The sequence below is a fragment of the Pseudoliparis swirei genome, chromosome 5 (genome assembly GCF_029220125.1).
Source record: "Pseudoliparis swirei isolate HS2019 ecotype Mariana Trench chromosome 5, NWPU_hadal_v1, whole genome shotgun sequence".
NCBI lineage: Eukaryota > Metazoa > Chordata > Actinopteri > Perciformes > Liparidae > Pseudoliparis > Pseudoliparis swirei.
The window spans coordinates 1309931-1332561 of NC_079392.1; the positions used below are offsets into that span (position 1 = coordinate 1309931).

Below are 22631 nucleotides of genomic sequence, written 5' to 3' on the forward strand. Positions count from 1 at the left end.
ATGAACAATAGATGTCATGTGACCAGATGAACAATAGATGTCATGTGACCAGATGAACAATAGATGTCATGTGACCAGATGAACAATAGATGTCATGTGACCAGATGAACAATAGATGTCATGTGACCAGATGAACAATAGATGTCATGTGACCAGATGAACAATAGATGTCATGTGACCAGATGAACAATAGATGTCATGTGACCAGATGAACAATAGATGTCATGTGACCAGATGAACAATAGATGTCATGTGACCAGATGAACAATAGATGTCATGTGACCAGATGAACAATAGATGTCATGTGACCAGATGAACAATAGATGTCATGTGACCAGATGAACAATAGATGTCATGTGACCAGATGAACAATAGATGTCATGTGACCAGATGAACAATAGATGTCATGTGACCAGATGAACAATAGATGTCATGTGACCAGATGAACAATAGATGTCATGTGACCAGATGAACAATAGATGTCATGTGACCAGATGAACAATAGATGTCATGTGACCAGATGAACAATAGATGTCATGTGACCAGATGAACAATAGATGTCATGTGACCAGATGAACAATAGATGTCATGTGACCAGATGAACAATAGATGTCATGTGACCAGATGAACAATAGATGTCATGTGACCAGATGAACAATAGATGTCATGTGACCAGATGAACAATAGATGTCATGTGACCAGATGAACAATAGATGTCATGTGACCAGATGAACAATAGATGTCATGTGACCAGATGAACAATAGATGTCATGTGACCAGATGAACAATAGATGTCATGTGACCAGATGAACAATAGATGTCATGTGACCAGATGAACAATAGATGTCATGTGACCAGATGAACAATAGATGTCATGTGACCAGATGAACAATAGATGTCATGTGACCAGATGAACAATAGATGTCATGTGACCAGATGAACAATAGATGTCATGTGACCAGATGAACAATAGATGTCATGTGACCAGATGAACAATAGATGTTGAGACCAGATGAACAATAGATGTCATGTGACCAGATGAACAATAGATGTCATGTGACCAGATGAACAATAGATGTCATGTGACCAGATGAACAATAGATGTCATGTGACCAGATGAACAATAGATGTCATGTGACCAGATGAACAATAGATGTCATGTGACATGTGACCAGATGAACAATAGATGTCATGTGACCAGATGAACAATAGATGTCATGTGACATGTGACCAGATGAACAATAGATGTCATGTGACCAGATGAACAATAGATGTCATGTGACCAGATGAACAATAGATGTCATGTGACCAGATGAACAATAGATGTCATGTGACCAGATGAACAATAGATGTCATGTGACCAGATGAACAATAGATGTCATGTGACCAGATGAACAATAGATGTCATGTGACCAGATGAACAATAGATGTCATGTGACCAGATGAACAATAGATGTCATGTGACCAGATGAACAATAGATGTCATGTGACCAGATGAACAATAGATGTCATGTGACCAGATGAACAATAGATGTCATGTGACCAGATGAACAATAGATGTCATGTGACCAGATGAACAATAGATGTCATGTGACCAGATGAACAATAGATGTCATGTGACCAGATGAACAATAGATGTCATGTGACCAGATGAACAATAGATGTCATGTGACCAGATGAACAATAGATGTCATGTGACCAGATGAACAATAGATGTCATGTGACCAGATGAACAATAGATGTCATGTGACCAGATGAACAATAGATGTCATGTGACATGTGACCAGATGAACAATAGATGTCATGTGACCAGATGAACAATAGATGTCATGTGACCAGATGAACAATAGATGTCATGTGACCAGATGAACAATAGATGTCATGTGACCAGATGAACAATAGATGTCATGTGACCAGATGAACAATAGATGTCATGTGACCAGATGAACAATAGATGTCATGTGACCAGATGAACAATAGATGTCATGTGACCAGATGAACAATAGATGTCATGTGACCAGATGAACAATAGATGTCATGTGACCAGATGAACAATAGATGTCATGTGACTAGATGAACAATAGATGTCATGTGACCAGATGAACAATAGATGTCATGTGACCAGATGAACAATAGATGTCATGTGACCAGATGAACAATAGATGTCATGTGACCAGATGAACAATAGATGTCATGTGACCAGATGAACAATAGATGTCATGTGACTAGATGAACAATAGATGTCATGTGACCAGATGAACAATAGATGTCATGTGACTAGATGAACAATAGATGTCATGTGACCAGATGAACAATAGATGTCATGTGACCAGGTGAACAATAGATGTCATGTGACCAGATGAACAATAGATGTCATGTGACCAGATGAACAATAGATGTCATGTGACCAGATGAACAATAGATGTCATGTGACCAGATGAACAATAGATGTCATGTGACCAGATGAACAATAGATGTCATGTGACCAGATGAACAATAGATGTCATGTGACCAGATGAACAATAGATGTCATGTGACCAGATGAACAATAGATGTCATGTGACCAGATGAACAATAGATGTCATGTGACCAGATGAACAATAGATGTCATGTGACCAGATGAACAATAGATGTCATGTGACCAGATGAACAATAGATGTCATGTGACCAGATGAACAATAGATGTCATGTGACCAGATGAACAATAGATGTCATGTGACATGTGACCAGATGAACAATAGATGTCATGTGACCAGATGAACAATAGATGTCATGTGACCAGATGAACAATAGATGTCATGTGACTAGATGAACAATAGATGTCATGTGACATGTGACCAGATGAACAATAGATGTCATGTGACCAGATGAACAATAGATGTCATGTGACCAGATGAACAATAGATGTCATGTGACCATATGAACAATAGATGTCATGTGACCAGATGAACAATAGATGTCATGTGACCAGATGAACAATAGATGTCATGTGACCAGATGAACAATAGATGTCATGTGACCAGATGAACAATAGATGTCATGTGACTAGATGAACAATAGATGTCATGTGACTAGATGAACAATAGATGTCATGTGACCAGATGAACAATAGATGTCATGTGACCAGATGAACAATAGATGTCATGTGACCAGATGAACAATAGATGTCATGTGACCAGATGAACAACAGATGTCATGTGACCAGGTGAACAATAGATGTCATGTGACTAGATGAACAATAGATGTCATGTGACTAGATGAATAGATGTCATGTGACCAGATGAACAATAGATGTCATGTGACTAGATGAACAATAGATGTCATGTGACCAGGTGAACAATAGATGTCATGTGACCAGATGAACAATAGATGTCATGTGACCAGATGAACAATAGATGTCATGTGACCAGATGAACAATAGATGTCATGTGACTAGATGAACAATAGATGTCATGTGACCAGGTGAACAATAGATGTCATGTGACCAGATGAACAATAGATGTCATGTGACATGTGACCAGATGAACAATAGATGTCATGTGACATGTGACCAGATGAACAATAGATGTCATGTGACCATATGAACAATAGATGTCATGTGACCAGATGAACAATAGATGTCATGTTACTAGATGACCAATAGAGGTCATGTGACCAGATGAACAATAGATGTCATGTGACCAGATGAACAATAGATGTCATGTGACCAGATGAACAATAGATGTCATGTGACTAGATGAACAATAGATGTCATGTGACCAGATGAACAATAGATGTCATGTGACCAGATGAACAATAGATGTCATGTGACTAGATGAACAATAGATGTCATGTGACCAGATGAACAATAGATGTCATGTGACCAGATGAACAATAGATGTCATGTGACCAAATGAACAATAGATGTCATGTGACCAGGTGAACAATATATGTCATGTGACTAGATGAACAATAGATGTCATGTGACCAGATGAACAATAGATGTCATGTGACCAGATGAACACTAGATGTCATGTGACCAAATGAACAATAGATGTCATGTGACCAGGTGAACAATATATGTCATGTGACCAGATGAACAATAGATGTCATGTGACCAGATGAACAATAGATGTCATGTGACCAGGTGAACAATAGATGTCATGTGACCAGATGAACAATAGATGTCATGTGACCAGGTGAACAATAGATGTCATGTGACCAGATGAACAATAGATGTCATGTGACCAGATGAACAATAGATGTCATGTGACCAGATGAACACTAGATGTCATGTGACCAAATGAACAATAGATGTCATGTGACCAGGTGAACAATATATGTCATGTGACTAGATGAACAATAGATGTCATGTGACCAGATGAACAATAGATGTCATGTGACCAGATGAACAATAGATGTCATGTGACCAAATGAACAATAGATGTCATGTGACCAGATGAACAATAGATGTGACCAGATGAACAATAGATGTCATGTGACCAGATGAACAATAGATGTCATGTGACCAGATGAACAATAGATGTCATGTGACCAGATGAACAATAGATGTCATGTGACCAGATGAACAATAGATGTCATGTGACCAGATGAACAATAGATGTCATGTGACCAGATGAACAATAGATGTCATGTGACCAGATGAACAATAGATGTCATGTGACCAGATGAACAATAGATGTCATGTGACCAGATGAACAATAGATGTCATGTGACCAGATGAACAATAGATGTCATGTGACTAGATGAACAATATATGTCATGTGACTAGATGAACAATAGATGTCATGTGACCAGATGAACAATAGATGTCAGGGGTGAAAAGGTGAGGAGGATAGATGTCATGTGTGGTGACTTCCACGAACATCATGTTGGACGTTATGATGATCTATAGGTCCTCCATTCTGACACCAAGTCAGTGATCGGGCCCTATAATACTATAATAATGTGTGTGTATAATATGTAGGGCTGTGAAACGACTACAATTTTTAATCGGGTTAATCACAGGTTTCTGTGGATTAATCATGATTAATCACATATTACCGATATTCTCGGTATATTTTGTGAGAACATAGAGATTTATGACAAAAGACGGAGATATACATTTATACATTCTTCTATACAATGGTGCTGCAACTCAGCAGTTATTTAGCAGTTTTCTTCCATATGGAACATTAATACATCTTCATCCTAAACAGAATGTTTACCCCTCCTGTTACCTTTCGGGTCCATTTGACCCCATTCAATGTTTAATGTCGGTGTTCTTTGGGGTCAATTTGACCCCAGGCTGTTTTTCACTGTGTCAAACATATCAGAAATATCAACTTTTTTATTTATTTAAAGGGCTATTTAGGTAGTCAACAAACAAACATAAAGTACCTCACACTTAAACTTGGGAAACAATATTAATTCTAATAATTTTCTGGAGGTTTTAATTGCTGGGGTCAAATTGACCCCGAGGGTAAAATATGTTATGTAAAGGTAACAGGAGGTTAAACAGAACATGTTTCTCTTGTTTGTCAACCATTAACTCCACCATGACACAATCTAAAGGCCTCTAGTCTTCCTCTAGCAGCTGCTGAGGCAAACTGACTGTGTGGGTTTTCTTCATGAACTGGGCCGTGATGAAAGGGACGGCGGGGACACCGCTGCAAAGCTGAAACTTAAAGGAATTGACGGAAGGCACCACCAGAAGTGGAGCCTGCGGCTTCATGTGACTCAACACGGGAAACCTCACCGGCCCGGACAGGTGGACAGATTGACAAGTGACTTCTTTTTGCTCGGTCCCGATGACGGAGATCGATAAGTGTGAACGCAACGCGAAGAGACAGAAATGACATGCTGCTGTGGAGATACGATCAACAACAGACGTTTAGTTTAATAAAAGAACAAAGACGTGCTCTAGAGAACATGTCAGGGGCGGCCAATCTCTTTAATGTCATGCGATCTACCGACACTACGCCGCGATCGACTGGCAGGTCGCGATCGACGTGTTGAGACCCTGATCTACAGGAAGTAAAAGTCGTCACAAGGTTTCCGGAGGTGAACCTGCGGAAGGATCATTACCGATGAACAGACCGTCTGCATGAGAGCGGACAGAGTTCAGATTGAAGTGGTGTATTGGAAGCTCATTTTGCGCATGCGTTAAATGCGGTAAAAAAATTAAACTAATTAATCCTGTAATTTAATCATAACGTTATTTTTCACAGCACTAATAATATGGTCATTCATGAACCAACTTCTTTTTGTTGTTGTTGGCGTGAACAAGTCTTCAAGTCTTGTGCTCTGCTGAGCCACGAGTCTGTTCCTCGAGTCTGTTCTGCCTCTACCTGGTTGTCACGATCTTCTATAGTACCTGCCATAAATATCATGATACAATACCATAAAAACAGTCTACCATAAATACAATACTGGTATATTTATCAATAATAGTAATAAATAAAATATCTGTATGGTTCACTTTTTACCAACTTTTTCAACACTTAACAAATGGCAGTAATATTAGTATTAATACAGCAAGATATTAATGAAACTACATGGAGCCATCATAGCATTGATCAATGATTATACACTATGAGGCCGTTAGTCTCTGACCAGAGGATACCGAGTTCATCAGGATGAGCAGCTGGAGAGTTACAGAACTTTACAGACTGAAGTTAAACATTTCACTTCTGGCATCTTTTTTTATTTTTATTTTTAAAGCCGAAAATTCCGCCACTTAACGCCCCTCGCTGTGAGCGCTGCGCTGCGCGTGCAAACAACTTGACACGGAGCAGCGCGTGCGCTCTGATCGCTTTTTTAATGAAGTATTGAGACTAAAGATATGCTAAATCACATCGCTCTTAACGTACGGGTACTTTGTTAGCATCGCTACACCGTGCAGCGCGACAGCAGCAGAAGTAGCGGCTAACATTCAAGCTAACCTAAACCACCAAACGCTGAAGACATCTTGACGCTGATTGGCCGAGACGCGACACGCCCCATCAAAGATGTTCTATTGCGAAGAGCACCCACTCCACATTTTCTCCGTGTCCCACTCCAATCTCATAAACGCCGGCCGGCCAATTGACCCCACCCCAAAACAAAAACTCTTCGGATCTACACGATTCACGTAAGTCACCTATTTTGGTTTCAAAACGGCGAATTTCGCCGAAAGGTGAGGGATTCTCATGCCTGAGATGAACAATATATGTCATGTGACTAGATGAACAATAGATGTCATGTGACCAGATGAACAATAGATGTCATGTGACCAGGTGAACAATAGATGTCATGTGACCAGATGAACAATAGATGTCATGTGACCAGGTGAACAATAGATGTCATGTGACCAGGTGAACAATAGATGTCATGTGACCAGGTGAACAATAGATGTCATGTGACCAGATGAACAATAGATGTCATGTGACCAGGTGAACAATAGATGTCATGTGACCAGATGATCAATAGATGTCATGTGACTAGATGAACAATAGATGTCATGTGACCAGGTGAACAATAGATGTCATGTGACCAGATGAACAATAGATGTCATGTGACCAGATGAACAATAGATGTCATGTGACCAGATGAACAATAGATGTCATGTGACCAGGTGAACAATAGATGTCATGTGACATGTGACCAGATGAACAATAGATGTCATGTGACATGTGACCAGATGAACAATAGATGTCATGTGACCAGATGAACAATAGATGTCATGTTACTAGATGAACAATAGATGTCATGTGACCAGGTGAACAATAGATGTCATGAGACCAGGTGAACAATAGATGTCATGTGACTAGATGAACAATAGATGTCATGTGACCAGATGAACAATAGATGTCATGTGACCAGGTGAACAATAGATGTCATGTGACCAGATGAACAATAGATGTCATGTGACCAGATGAACAATAGATGTCATGTGACATGTGACCAGATGAACAATAGATGTCATGTGACCAGATGAACAATAGATGTCATGTTACTAGATGAACAATAGAGGTCAGCATATGTGTGTGTGTGTATGTGTGTATGTGTGTGTATGTGTGTGTGTGTGGGCGTGTGTGTGTATGTGTGTGTGTATGTGTGTGTGTGTGTATGTGTGTATGCGTGTGTGTGTATGTGTGGGCGTGTGTGTGTATGTGTGTGTGTGTGTGTGTGTGTGGGCAGTGTGTGTGTATGTGTGTGTGTGTGTGTGTGTGTGTATGTGTGTGTGTGTGTGTGTGTTTGGATACCTAACACTCTGACGTCGTAGTTGACCTCCTTCTCTCCGGCGATGCTCGTGGCGATGCAGGCGTAGCGCCCGGCGTCCGCCGCCGCGGCCGCCAGGATCTCTAAGTTGCCGCCGCGCTCCAGCAGACGGACGCTCTGGCCGTCGCTCACCGGGACGCCGTCCTTCAGCCACGTGAGGGAGGGGGGGGGGTGACCCCCGGCCGCGCACGCCAGGAGGAGAGGCTCGCCGAGGACCACCTTCCTCTCGGTCGGCCCGTCGTCGCCCCCGGCGATGGTGGGAGGCACTGGGGGGGGGGGGGGGGGGTGAATCATCAGCTAATAATAACAACAATAATAATAGCCATTTCTTTATGCATGAATCACTTTAGTTCATCGAAAGGATCATGGATCATATTTTCTCATTAAATTGTTTGCGCACAGAAGTTTTTAATTATTTTTAAATGCTATTTATTTTATATTCTATGTGAGTCAAACCAAAAGTCTGAAAAGTTTTGGTTAATATTATACACTCACACACTCACACATACACACACTGACACACTCTCACACACACTGACACACACACTCACACTCTCACACACATACATTCACACACTCACACACACACACACTCCCTCACACACACACACTCCCTCACACACACTCCCTCACACACACACTCCCTCACACACACACACTCCTCACACCACCTCCCTCACACCTCACACACCCTCACACACTCCCTCACACACACACCTCACACACCTCCTCTCCTCACACACTCCCTCACTCACACTCCCTCACACACACACTCCCTCACACACACTCCCTCACACACACTCCCTCACTCACACTCCCTCACACACACTCCCTCACACACACACACTCCCTCACACACACTCCCTCACACACACTCCCTCACTCACACTCCTCACCTCACACACCTCACACACACACTCCTCACACACCCTCACACTCCTCACACACTCCCTCACACACTCCTCACCTCCCTCACACACCTCCCTCACACTCCCTCACACACTCCCTCACACACTCCACACTCCTCCCTCACACACTCCCTCACACACACACTCCCTCACACACCTCCTCACACACACTCCCTCACACTCCACTCCTCACTCCACCTCCCTCACACACACACACCTCACACACACCCTCACACACCTCCTCACTCCTCACACACTCCCTCACACACTCCTCACACACACTCCCTCACACTCCTCACACACCTCCCTCACACACTCCCTCCTCACACTCCCTCACACACTCCCTCACACACTCACACTCACACACTCACACACACACTCCCCTCACACACTCCCTCACACTCCTCACACACACCTCCTCACACCTCCCTCACACACCTCCTCACACACACCTCCTCACACCCCTCACACCTCCCTCACACCCTCACACACCTCCTCACTCACACTCCCTCACACACACCTCCTCACCCTCCCTCACACACACTCCCTCACACACTCCTCACCTCCTCACTCCTCACACACCCTCCTCACACACCTCACACACACCCTCACACTCCCTCACACACTCCCTCACACACACTCCCCCTCCTCACACACTCCCCTCACACACCTCACACTCCCTCACACACTCCCTCACACCTCCTCACACCCTCACTCACACCCTCACTCACACCCTCCTCCTCACACACACCCTCCCTCACTCACACTCCTCACACACACACCTCCCTCACACTCCTCACACACACCTCACACACCTCCCTCACACACACCTCCCTCACACTCCTCACACACACACCTCCCTCACCCCTCCCTCACACACCTCCCTCACACACCTCCCTCACCACCTCCTCACACACACACACCCTCCTCACACACTCCTCACCTCCTCACACACACACACTCCCTCACACACACACTCCCTCCCTCACACACACACTCCCTCACACACTCACACTCCCTCACACACACTCCCTCACACACTCACACACACACTCCTCACACACACCTCCTCACTCACACACACACACCTCCCTCACACCTCCTCCTCACTCACACCTCACACACACACTCCTCCTCCCCTCACACACTCCCTCACACACACCTCACACACACACTCCCTCCTCACACACACCTCCTCACACCCTCCCTCACACTCCCTCCTCACACACCCACACTCCCTCACACTCCCTCACACACACACCCTCACACACCCTCACACACTCACACTCCTCACACACACACACTCCCTCACACACACACACTCCCTCACACACTCCCTCACTCACACTCCCTCACACACACACACTCCCTCACACACTCACACTCCCTCACACACACACACTCCCTCCCTCACACACACTCCCTCACTCACACTCCCTCACACACACACAGCTCGTGTCTCTCACGGTAGACGTCCAGCTCGTAGCTCTTCTCGGCGCTGCCGGCCGCGCTGCTCGCCGTGCAGGTGTAGCGTCCGGCGTCCGGCGCCTGCGCCCGGGGGATCTTCAGGTAGCGTCCTCGCTCCGCGTGCAGCAGTCGCCGGCGGGACGGTGCCGCCTCGCCGTGTCGGTGCCAGCTGATGGCGGGAGGCGGAGCTCCGCGCGCCTCGCACTCCAGCGTCACCAGAGAGTCCCGCAGGGCGGCGACCCGCGCGGTCACGTTCCCGCCCCGGATGGACGGCGGCGCTGGGGGATGATGTCACGTTAACGACTCTGACGTCACGGGGCCGTTAACGACTCTGACATCACGGGGCCGTTAACGACTCTGACATCACGGGGACGTTAACGACTCTGACGTCACGGGGCCGTTAACGACTCTGACATCACGGGGACGTTAACGACTCTGACGTGACGTTAACGACTCTGACGTGACGTTAACGACTCTGACGTGACGTTAACGACTCTGACGTCATGGGGACGTTAACGACTCTGACATCACGGGGACGTTAACGACTCTGACATCACGGGGCCGTTAACGACTCTGACATCACGGGGACGTTAACGACTCTGACGTGACGTTAACGACTCTGACGTCACGGGGACGTTAACGACTCTGACGTCACAGGGACGTTAACGACTCTGACATCACGGGGCCGTTAACGACTCTGACATCACGGGGACGTTAACGACTCTGACGTGACGTTAACGACTCTGACGTCACGGGGACGTTAACGACTCTGACGTCACGGGGACGTTAACGACTGACATCACGGGGACGTTAACGACTCTGACGTCACGGGGACGTTAACGACTCTGACGTCACGGGGACGTTAAAGACTCTGACGTCACGGGGCGTTAGCGACTCTGGCGTCACGGGGACGTTAACGACTCTGACGTCACGGGGACGTTAACGACTCTGACGTCACGGGGACGTTAACGACTCTGACGTCACGGGGACGTTAACGACTCTGACGTCACGGGGACGTTAACGACTCTGACGTCACGGGGACGTTAACGACTCTGACGTCACGGGGACGTTAACGACTCTGGCGTCGCGGGGCGTTAACGACTCTGTGACGCCACGGGACGCGACTCTGACGCCACGGAGGACGTTAACGACTCTGACGTCACGGGGACGTTAACGACTCTGACGTCACGGGGACGTTAACGACTCTGACGTCACGGGGACGTTAACGACTCTGACGTCACGGGGACGTTAAAGACTCTGACGTCACGGGGACGTTAACGACTCTGACGTCACGGGGACGTTAAAGACTCTGACGTCACGGGGACGTTAAAGACTCTGACGTCACGGGGACGTTAACGACTCTGACGTCACGGGGACGTTAAAGACTCTGACGTCACGGGGACGTTAACGACTCTGACGTGACGAGGACGTTAACGACTCTGACGTCACGGGGACGTTAAAGACTCTGACGTCACGGGGACGTTAACGACTCTGACGTGACGGGGACGTTAACGACTCTGAACATTTGTATTTCGTCAGGTTGGGTTTCGCGGTTCAAAGAGCGGCTCACCAAACACCCGGAGGAGGAAGTCCTTGGCCCGCTGGCCGGCGGCGTTCTCGGCGCTGCACCGGTAGCGCCCCTCGTCCCCGAGCCGGGCGCTCCGGATCCTCAGAACCTGAGCCCGGTCTGACACCTCGAGGCCGGGGTCGCCGAGAAACACCGGCCTGGAAACATCACGGCTCGTTCAATGACCTCTCACAACCACGTTCTGTGTGCAACTTTGTGTTTCTTGTGTTTTTTTGTGTGTAACTTTGTGTTTCTTGTGTCACTGCCTGTCTTGTCCAGGTCACACCTTCGAAAAAGAGATTTTGAATCTCAATAGGATTCACCTGTTTAAATCAAGGTTTAATAAAATAATAACAGGGACAGTTAGTACGCTCATATTTAGAAGACACCTACTTCCTGTCCTTGTACCACTGTATTGTGGGAAAAGGAGTTCCGTGCACATTGCATTCCAGACTGATCTCCTGTTGGACGATGGCGATGACGTCGTGAGGAGAGGCGGAGCCGATGATGGTGGGGGGGACTGGAGCAGAGAGTGTTATTGTACATGAGCTCATCGAGGAACAGGCTGCTTTGTATTTATTTGTATTATTTAAAGCACATTGCACACTTGAGCTCCGACTACAAAACAACCTTCAGAGACTTCAAGTACTCATGATGACGCCGTGAGAATATGACTGAAGACACCGAGGGGGAGGAGTCCCGTGACGCGTGTGTTAATACTCGACGAGCTGTTTGAAGACATCTTACGTTTACATGTATCTGCCGGGGTGATGACTAGGGATGGGTATCGTTTGGGTTTTCTCCGATACCGGTGCCTAAACGGTGCCTAAACCGATACTTTTTTTTAACGCACAATGAGGACATTAAAAACCTTTTTGGCCATATTCCCTGTAGAAGCCGTTATCATGGAGCACTGACACACAACGGATATCAGACTGTTAACATACACACTATATGTTCTCCATTATATGATGTGATATGTATTGTCATGTGCAGACTTTATAGGGTTAATCCTGTCACTGTTTTGATGGACAAAGAGAACAACCAATCAGAGGGACTGAAGATGACACGTGACAAATAAAGTTTCGCTTCTGACAGCGAGAGTTCCACTGAAACTGAAACCCAACCCTAGTGATGACTCTGAACTGAAGCCGCCATGTTTTATCAGACATACGGTTCAGTTCTCCCGGTCCCAGCTGTGGAGACGTTGGTACGGCTGTCATGTATTAAGCAGTCACAGTTCTGTGTGTTTTACTTGTGATTCTGTGTGCATTTTATTCCATTTGAATGTTTCGGACTCTCTGGAGTCTGAAACCAAAGTGTGATTGATTATGTTTGGAAAAGGGGTTTCCATTCATGTGGTGATGTAAGTGTCTAGTCCCGTACGTCTGTGTGTCTGCACACAATTGTTTCTCTGTACTTTCTGGGGGTTTCCGCATCCTTCACCCACCCAGTACGTCCAGGAAGAAGTCTTTCTCTGCGCTGCCGGCGACGTTGATGGCTTTACAGCTGTAGCTTCCTGCGTCCGCCGTGGCCGCCTTCAGGACCCTCAGGGTTTTCCCCGCGTCGATAATCTGGACGCTGCTGCTGGCAACCACCTGTCAATCAACATAAATGGACTGAGTTACACTTTAAAGAAGCAAAAACACAGCCTCATTTAGAACTTGACGGTAATTACGGGGATAATTTGCAAGACATTAAAGATAAAAGGGATCTACATTTAAACAAGAATGAAAGAGAGAGAGAGAGCGATGAATTCAGATGACAGGTTTTAATTATAACACATGAAAAGGATTTTAAATTGTTGCCAAAAAGAGAAAAACGTTCTCCGCTAGAAAGCTTTTTCCATCTGTGGCTTCAGGAATAATTTGTAAAGGCAGCCAAGGGAAAGAAAGACGAGCAGCCGGCCGACTGCGCCGCTCCAGAGAGTCAAACTCTCTGTTCTCACGTCAGCTCCCCACGAGGACTCTTCCATTACCGCGGCCGGCCCGGTAATGGAAGAGTCTGTTCTCACGTCAGCTTCTCCGACCCGGTACCGGCACACAGGAGCCTCTGTGGGTTCGGCCGGTTCTTCACGGCGCCTCATCGTCAATGAAACGTTTCTTCAATTTCTCAGTAATTTATCCTTTTAAAGTTTTCAGATCCAACCTTGTTTCTAAACCAGAGTTAAGGATAACGTTATGGAAATTATAAGGCGGCATCTCTCAGATTGAGTCGTTGACGTTCACGATGATGATGAAGATGGTGATGAAGATCGTGATCGTGTATTGTAGAGTTGTAATAGGTTATTTTGATTTGCACATGAACACAAAAGTCTTATGTTATGAGATGAATGTATTGTGAGGCATAAGAGGAAGACACTGTTGTTATTATAACAATGTAATGACACATGTCATGATGCGTGGGAATGAATGTTAGTTTACTGTTTTAGAGATGAGAGATACAAAATGACTGCCGAGTGAAATCCGAGACGTTACCTTTATTCTGAAGGCAACATAATACGTTTTATTCTGAAGGAACTTTCTGTTGACGTTTGGCCCCGCCGTCCTGATTATCCTGATTATTGACCTCAAGCTAAACAAAGGATTGCATTGTTTAAACTGAAGGACGACAAACCTGCTGAGCTGTGAGAAGAGAGGGACTACTGAAGAAAGTTGTGAAGGGAAGTTATTTTGGGATTGAGCTCGCGAGACTAAACTAACTAAACTAAACTAAACTAAATAAACTAAACTAACTGAACTAACTAAACTAAATAAACTAACTAAACTAACTAAACTAAATAAAATAAATAAACCAACTAAACTAAATGAACTAACTAAACTAACTAAACTAAATAAAATAAATAAACTAACTAAACTAACTAAACTAAATAAACTAAATAAAATAAATAAAATAAATAAAATAAATAAAATAAATAAAATAAATAAAATAAATAAAATAAAATAAAATAAATAAAATAAATAAAATAAATAAAATAAATAAAATAAATAACTAAACTGTCTGTTTCCTTCCGGCCCCACGATCGTGAACGTTAATTTTTTTTCCCATTAACTATTGTTCACTTCATTCATCGTATCCTGATTTCCCTCAAAACGATCTCGACAATCGTTTCAGTATTTATTTAAGAAACTTTTTTTGTGTTCAACACGTCAACACTGTTTTGGTATAAAATCATATATATGCTAAGCTGAGTTCTCTCTGGGTGTCCACCTACCAGAGTCCCGTCCTTGTACCAGGTGACGGCCGGGGTCGGACTTCCCACGACGTCACACTCCAAGCTGGCGGAGCGGCTCAGGACCGACGACACGTTGACCGAAGTTTCCTCGCCACGGAAAACTGGGGGAACTGTGAAGGCGTCAAAGGTCTCAGCGTGAACTATAACAGTCAACTCTATGAAAACTACAAGACAGAAGATACAGGGTCAGCAATGTCTTCTGAAGGTCAGAGGTCAAGAGGACGGATAACTCACCGTTGACTTTGAGCCGGTACTTCCTCTCCGTGGACCCGGCGTCGTTGGCCGCGGCGCAGACGTACTCCCCGTCGTCCAGCGGCGACACGGAGGCCAGAATCAGCAGCGTGCCATCCTCCAGGATCGACACGCCGGGCTCGTCGCCCCTCAGCCGCCGGCCGTTACGCATCCACCGGATCACCGGCTTGGGAAGGCCTGCAGAAGGGAGCGGAAGGAGGAAGAAATACATCATATTTCACATAATCGTTCGTGTAGTGGAAACAGAAACGAACGAAGACCAATCGCCTCATTCCTCGTGAGACCAGAAGGCGGCGGGTTTGTTTACCTTTGGCGGGGCAGGGGAACGCGATACGCTGGTTAGCAACTCTCTCCTGCAGCGGACGGTTGAAGGGCGGCTCCAACACCTCGACCACAGGGGGCGCTAACACACAAGCACAGGGTTCATCCACATGGTGACTGTTGAATTAGACAATTTACTAAAGCAATATGTAAATTAGAATTTACTAATATACCATAACTTCATACATGTTGTTATAGAATGTGTGTTGTTTAATAATTTACAATATTGTTTGGTAAGTGTCTGTGTATTATTGTTTAATGCATTGCTGTAACACACTGGTGAAGATGAATCTCTTTGTGTTCCAAGAAAACAGATCAGTGGCAGCAAGGAATCCTCTCCCCCCCCCGGCATGGAGAGAGCCCCTGAAAGAAACCCCATTCATGCAGTGGACCGCATGTCAGAGGGCAAATGGTGGCCGGAGTGATGACATCATGTGGATATGCAAATCTACCAACAGCCAGACGGCTCGGCCAATGAGCGAATTGGGGAAAGGTGTTACCAAGACAATGTATCCAATGAGAAGTGGATATTTCCTGGGCGGGACGCCCGGGAAATACAAAATGAACTTTCGGATGCTGCGAGACACTTCTTTTAGGTGAAGCAAGAGACAGTTAACTACAATTGGTTTAGCCAGGAGTGGTCTGTGGATTGTGAAGCCTTAGAAGTCCTCGGCCGAGAATTTATACTCTGTATCTGAACAGTTATTAGTTATTATCAACGATTGATAATACTTTTTATTAAATACATTTTATTAGAACTTTTCGACTCCGGACATTTTCTTCGGTTCAGCACCAGGGGATTTCTGAATACTTAACATGACCAATGAACAGTTCATCCACATGACCAATGAACAGGTTCATCCACATGACCAATGAACAGGTTCATCCTCATGACCAATGAACAGGTTCATCCACATGACCAATGAACAGGTTCATCCACATGACCAATGAACAGGTTCATCACATGACCAATAAACAGGTTCATCCTCATGACCAATGAACAGGTTCATCCACATGACCAATGAACAGGTTCATCCTCATGACCAATGAACAGGTTCATCCACATGACCAATGAACAGGTTCATCCTCATGACCAATGAACAGGTTCACCCTCATGACCAATGAACAGGTTCATCCTCATGACCAATGAACAGGTTCATCCACATGACCAATGAACAGGTTCATCCACATGACCAATGAACAGGTTCATCCTCATGACCAATGAACAGGTTCATCCTCATGACCAATGAACAGGGTTCATCCACATGACCAATGAACAGGTTCATCCACATGACCAATGAACAGGTTCATCCTCATGACCAATGAACAGGTTCATCCTCATGACCAATGAACAGGTTCATCCACATGACCAATGAACAGGTTCATCCACATGACCAATGAACAGGTTCATCCTCATGACCAATGAACAGTTCATCCACATGACCAATGAACAGGTTCATCCTCATGACCAATGAACAGGTTCATCCACACGACCAATGAACAGGTTCATCACATGACCAATGAACAGGTTCATCCTCATGACCAATGAACAGGTTCATCCTCATGACCAATGAACAAGTTCATATACATGACCAATGAACAGGTTCATCCACATGACCAATGAACAGGTTCATCCTCATGACCAATGAACAGGTTCATCCTCATGACCAATGAACAGGTTCATCCTCATGACCAATGAACAAGTTCATCCTCATGACCAATGAACAGGTTCATCACATGACCAATGAACAGGTTCATCCTCATGACCAATGAACAGGTTCATCCACATGACCAATGAACAGGTTCATCCTCATGACCAATGAACAGGTTCATCTCATGACCAATGAACAGGTTCATCCTCATGACCAATGAACAGGTTCATCCTCATGACCAATGAACAAGTTCATCCTCATGACCAATGAACAGGTTCATCACATGACCAATGAACAGGTTCATCCTCATGACCAATGAACAGGTTCATCCTCATGACCAATGAACAGGTTCATCCTCATGACCAATGAACAGGTTCATCCTCATGACCAATGAACAGGTTCATCCACATGACCAATGAACAGGTTCATCCTCATGACCAATGAACAGGTTCATCCTCATGACCAATGAACAGGTTCATCCTCATGACCAATGAACAGGTTCATCCTCATGACCAATGAACAGGTTCATCCATGACCAATGAACAGGTTCATCCTCATGACCAATGAACAGGTTCATCCTCATGACCAATGAACAGGTTCATCCACATGACCAATGAACAGGTTCATCCACATGACCAATGAACAGGTTCATCCACATGACCAATGAACAGGTTCATCCATATGACCAATGAACAGGGTTCATCCATATGACCAATGAACAGGTTCATCCACATGACCAATGAACAGGTTCATCCATGACCAATGAACAGGTTCATCCATGACCAATGAACAGGTTCATCCTCATGACCAATGAACAGGTTCATCCATGACCAATGAACAGGTTCATCCTCATGACCAATGAACAGGTTCATCCACATGACCAATGAACAGGTTCATCCTCATGACCAATGAACAGGTTCATCCTCATGACAAATGAACAGGTTCATCCACATGACCAATGAACAGGTTCATCCTCATGACCAATGAACAGTTCATCCACATGACCAATGAACAGGTTCATCCTCATGACCAATGAACAGGTTCAGCATCATGACCAATGAACAGGTTCATCCACACGACCAATGAACAGGTTCATCCTCATGACCAATGAACAGGTTCATCACATGACCAATGAACAGGTTCATCCTCATGACCAATGAACAGGTTCATCCTCATGACCAATGAACAAGTTCATATACATGACCAATGAACAGGTTCATCCACATGACCAATGAACAGGTTCATCCTCATGACCAATGAACAGGTTCATCCTCATGACCAATGAACAGGTTCATCCCCATGACCAATGAACAGGTTCATCCACATGACCAATGAACAGGTTCATCCTCATGACCAATGAACAGGTTCATCACATGACCAATGAACAGGTTCATCCTCATGACCAATGAACAGGTTCATCCACATGACCAATGAACAGGTTCATCCTCATGACCAATGAACAGGTTCATCCACATGACCAATGAACAGGTTCATCCACATGACCAATGAACAGGTTCATCCTCATGACCAATGAACAGGTTCACCCTCATGACCAATGAACAGGTTCATCCTCATGACCAATGAACAGGTTCATCCCCATGATCAATGAACAGGTTCATCCACATGACCATTGAACAGGTTCATCCATATGACCAATGAACAGGGTTCATCCTCATGACCAATGAACAGGTTCATCCACATGACCAATGAACAGGTTCATCACATGACCAATGAACAGGTTCATCCACATGACCAATGAACAGGTTCATCACATGACCAATGAACAGGTTCATCCACATGACCAATGAACAGGTTCATCCTCATGACCAATGAACAGGTTCATCCACATGACCAATGAACAGGTTCATCCATATGACCAATGAACAGGGTTCATCCTCATGACCAATGAACAGGTTCATCCACATGACCAATGAACAGGTTCATCCTCATGACCAATGAACAGGTTCATCCTCATGACCAATGAACAGGTTCATCCACATGACCAATGAACAGGTTCATCACATGACCAATGAACAGGTTCATCCACATGACCAATGAACAGGTTCATCCACATGACCAATGAACAGGGTTCATCCACATGACCAATGAACAGGTTCATCCTCATGACCAATGAACAGGTTCATCCACATGACCAATGAACAGGTTCATCCACATGACCAATGAACAGGGTTCATCCTCATGGTGACCAATGAACAAATTCCAGGACTTTTCCAGGTTTTCCATGACCGTACGAACCCTGTTTACACCTCTAAACCCATTTCAACACCAGTGAACAGTTTTCGGGGATGGAGACGTTAACGGGGACCGACCTTGCACAAGCAGCCGGACGTGAGCCTCGTCTCGGCCCGCGGCGCTGCTGGCGGCGCATCGGTAGCTTCCCTCGTCGGCCAGCCCCACATCTCGGAGGGCCAGGCTGCCGTCAGGTGACACCGGGTACACCTTACCGTCCCCGTCCTTGGTCCAGGTGAGGGTGGGCTCCGGGACCCCGCTCGCCACACAGGGCAGCGCCACAGGGTGACCCACCTGGACCTTCATCACCTTGGGTCCCGCCTGGATACTGGGGGGCACTGCAGGAGAGATGGGGAGAGCAAAACAAGACCAGGAAATAAGTGAATGTAGTCTGAGTGTTACGTTTGACCTGGAAACATCGGCCTGGACGTTTCGATTCCACAGTGCACGTGACAGTGCACGTGCTCCTGGCGCTCAGGAGTTATTCTGTGTACTTCCAAATGACATTTGGGTAATGCACCGGTGTCGATGGGTAGATGTAATGCCGTTCAGCGATATCAGACATAATCAATATTACATGACGGCTGCAGGCAGAAAACCAAATGATGCCATGTCCATCACGTGATCGTTTGACCGTCCCGTTAGACCCAGAACCACGAGGCAAACGGTGACCCGGCCGTAAGGAACCTTCAGTATGTCATCCACATGTGAACTCACCCAACACACTCAGCTGGATGGATTGTGTTAGGTTGCCGGCGATATTCAAGGCAACGCACACATAGAGTCCACCGTCTGACCTCCTGGTCCCCAAGACCTTCATGGAGCCGGAGGGAAGCTGAGTGTGCCTGGAGGAGGAACACACACACACACACGAGCGGCAATGAAACACACGGTGAAGAGAAAGTATTACGCAAGCTCTTTAATCCCAAAACAAACGCCGTCAACCGAGACTCTTCACAACTCTCCATCCAGCACGAGTGAAGGTGGAAGACTATGATCATGAAGCGATACCCTGAGGCTAGGAAGGGTCCCAAGACCCAGCATGGGGTCTCTTAGAACTGCGAATATAATCCAACAGGCAGTAAAAACAGGGCTGTATCGCGTGTTTACGTTCATGTTAGTATTACTCATGTGAGCTTAAGGTAAGGAGCATGTCTAGATGGTAGAACCCTTTCCGCTCAGCAGTGGCTTGTACCTGGGAGAGAACGGGGAGATGAGCTGCCTCTCCTTGGCCCAGCTGACGGAGGGCGGCGGGACGCCGTGGACCTCGCACGGCAACACGGCGTCCGCGCCCTCGATCACGGACATCGGCGCCGGCTCGGTCGAGCCGCTGACGCCGGACCTCGGACGGACTGGACGAGCACAGAAACAGAGACCCGGAAGACGTGTCGATTTCAGACGTTTCATAAAGTATGAAGATACAAACGGAGTCAATGAGAGAACATTGTTTATTCTGCAAAAGAGATTTTGATAACATTTCCTCTTTGGTGATGAGGTTTACCGTAGACGGTGAGCTGGACCTTCCTGGAGGCGGAGCCTGCAGCGTTGGTGGCGGTGCAGATGAACTCTCCGGTCTCGTTTCCAGACGGGGCGGCGATGAGGAGGCCGCCGTCAGAACCCAGAGAGAACGCCGGACCGCCCACATGCAGCAGCTCCCCGCCCTGTACATCACAACAGGATTAAATGTATGGTTTTAGTTATATTTATATATATACGTATTTATAAATATATAAAACAAATATATATTTATTTATACATATATAAATACATATATGTATTTATATATATATATAAATATATATACATTTATTTATAAAAAAATAATATATATATAGATATATCTTTATATTTATTTATAAAAAATAAAATAGATAGATAGAGGGAGGGAGAGTGAGCAAAGGAATCAGCGGATCCTAACAGCTGGTGCAGAACTTAGCGCCTCTAGTTTCACGTGTCCCTTCAGCCTCGTTCACTTTAACAGCATCACTTTTACAACTCAGAGAAACTAGTATGACGATGGAAAACAAGAGGGAGGAACAGTGCACATATATACACACACACACACACACACACACACAAAGTGTACAGACTGAGCGCACCGTAAAAGATAACGGACACGGGTGACCGTGTTCTCACGTGAAGGACACGCGTGTGATCTCACACAGTTGTTTTCCTGTAAGAAGTACACAAACGAGTACGTAGCAGCGCTGACCTCTGACCTCTGACACAAGGACCTGTTCCCACAGTGCATCCACGTATGAGCACAAGCTTCCTCTAGCACCATGTTGTCTCACCTGGTGATGTTTGGCCAAAGTGTGACGCAAAAGGAGCACTATTTGGCTTTTATAGATTTTACTTGTATATTTCTTCTTGATTCATACTTTGCATTTTTCCATTAATGAAAGAGTGAATTAGGGTCGGCAGTTGCAGGAAGAAGTGGCTCTTTGGTTCGTTTCATCCTAGAACAGGTAGTGATCCACACCTTGGTCCAGGTGACGAGGGGGGCGGGTTCTCCACTGGCCCGGCAGGGCAGCGTGACGGGCGAGCCCTCGATGGTGCTGAACACCTGAGGGCCGTACTGAACGCTGGGAATCACTGCAAACACACACACGGGGGGGGGGGGGGGGGGGTTGTGCACACTTAGATTCAACACGCATAAAACCGTGTAAAGATAGATATGCTCTATATCTGTGCGTTCGGCTCTCTGTGTGGTCGTAATGAAGCAAAGATGATCATTG

The 22631-nt window shown here is 45.6% G+C and overlaps 1 protein-coding gene across 1 annotated transcript in view; it reads right to left on the reverse strand.

Moving 5' to 3' along the window:
* LOC130194116 (hemicentin-1-like) overlaps positions 1 to 22631 on the reverse strand; it is a 142852-nt gene that overhangs the window by 81979 nt on the left and 38242 nt on the right. The window contains 13 exon segments of the mRNA XM_056415008.1: positions 8226 to 8507; positions 10616 to 10894; positions 12187 to 12341; positions 12577 to 12703; positions 13634 to 13781; positions 15398 to 15528; positions 15653 to 15847; positions 15978 to 16073; positions 19974 to 20231; positions 20611 to 20738; positions 21089 to 21245; positions 21395 to 21554; positions 22376 to 22488. Coding sequence (XP_056270983.1) covers positions 8226 to 8507; positions 10616 to 10894; positions 12187 to 12341; positions 12577 to 12703; positions 13634 to 13781; positions 15398 to 15528; positions 15653 to 15847; positions 15978 to 16073; positions 19974 to 20231; positions 20611 to 20738; positions 21089 to 21245; positions 21395 to 21554; positions 22376 to 22488 — 2229 coding nt within the window.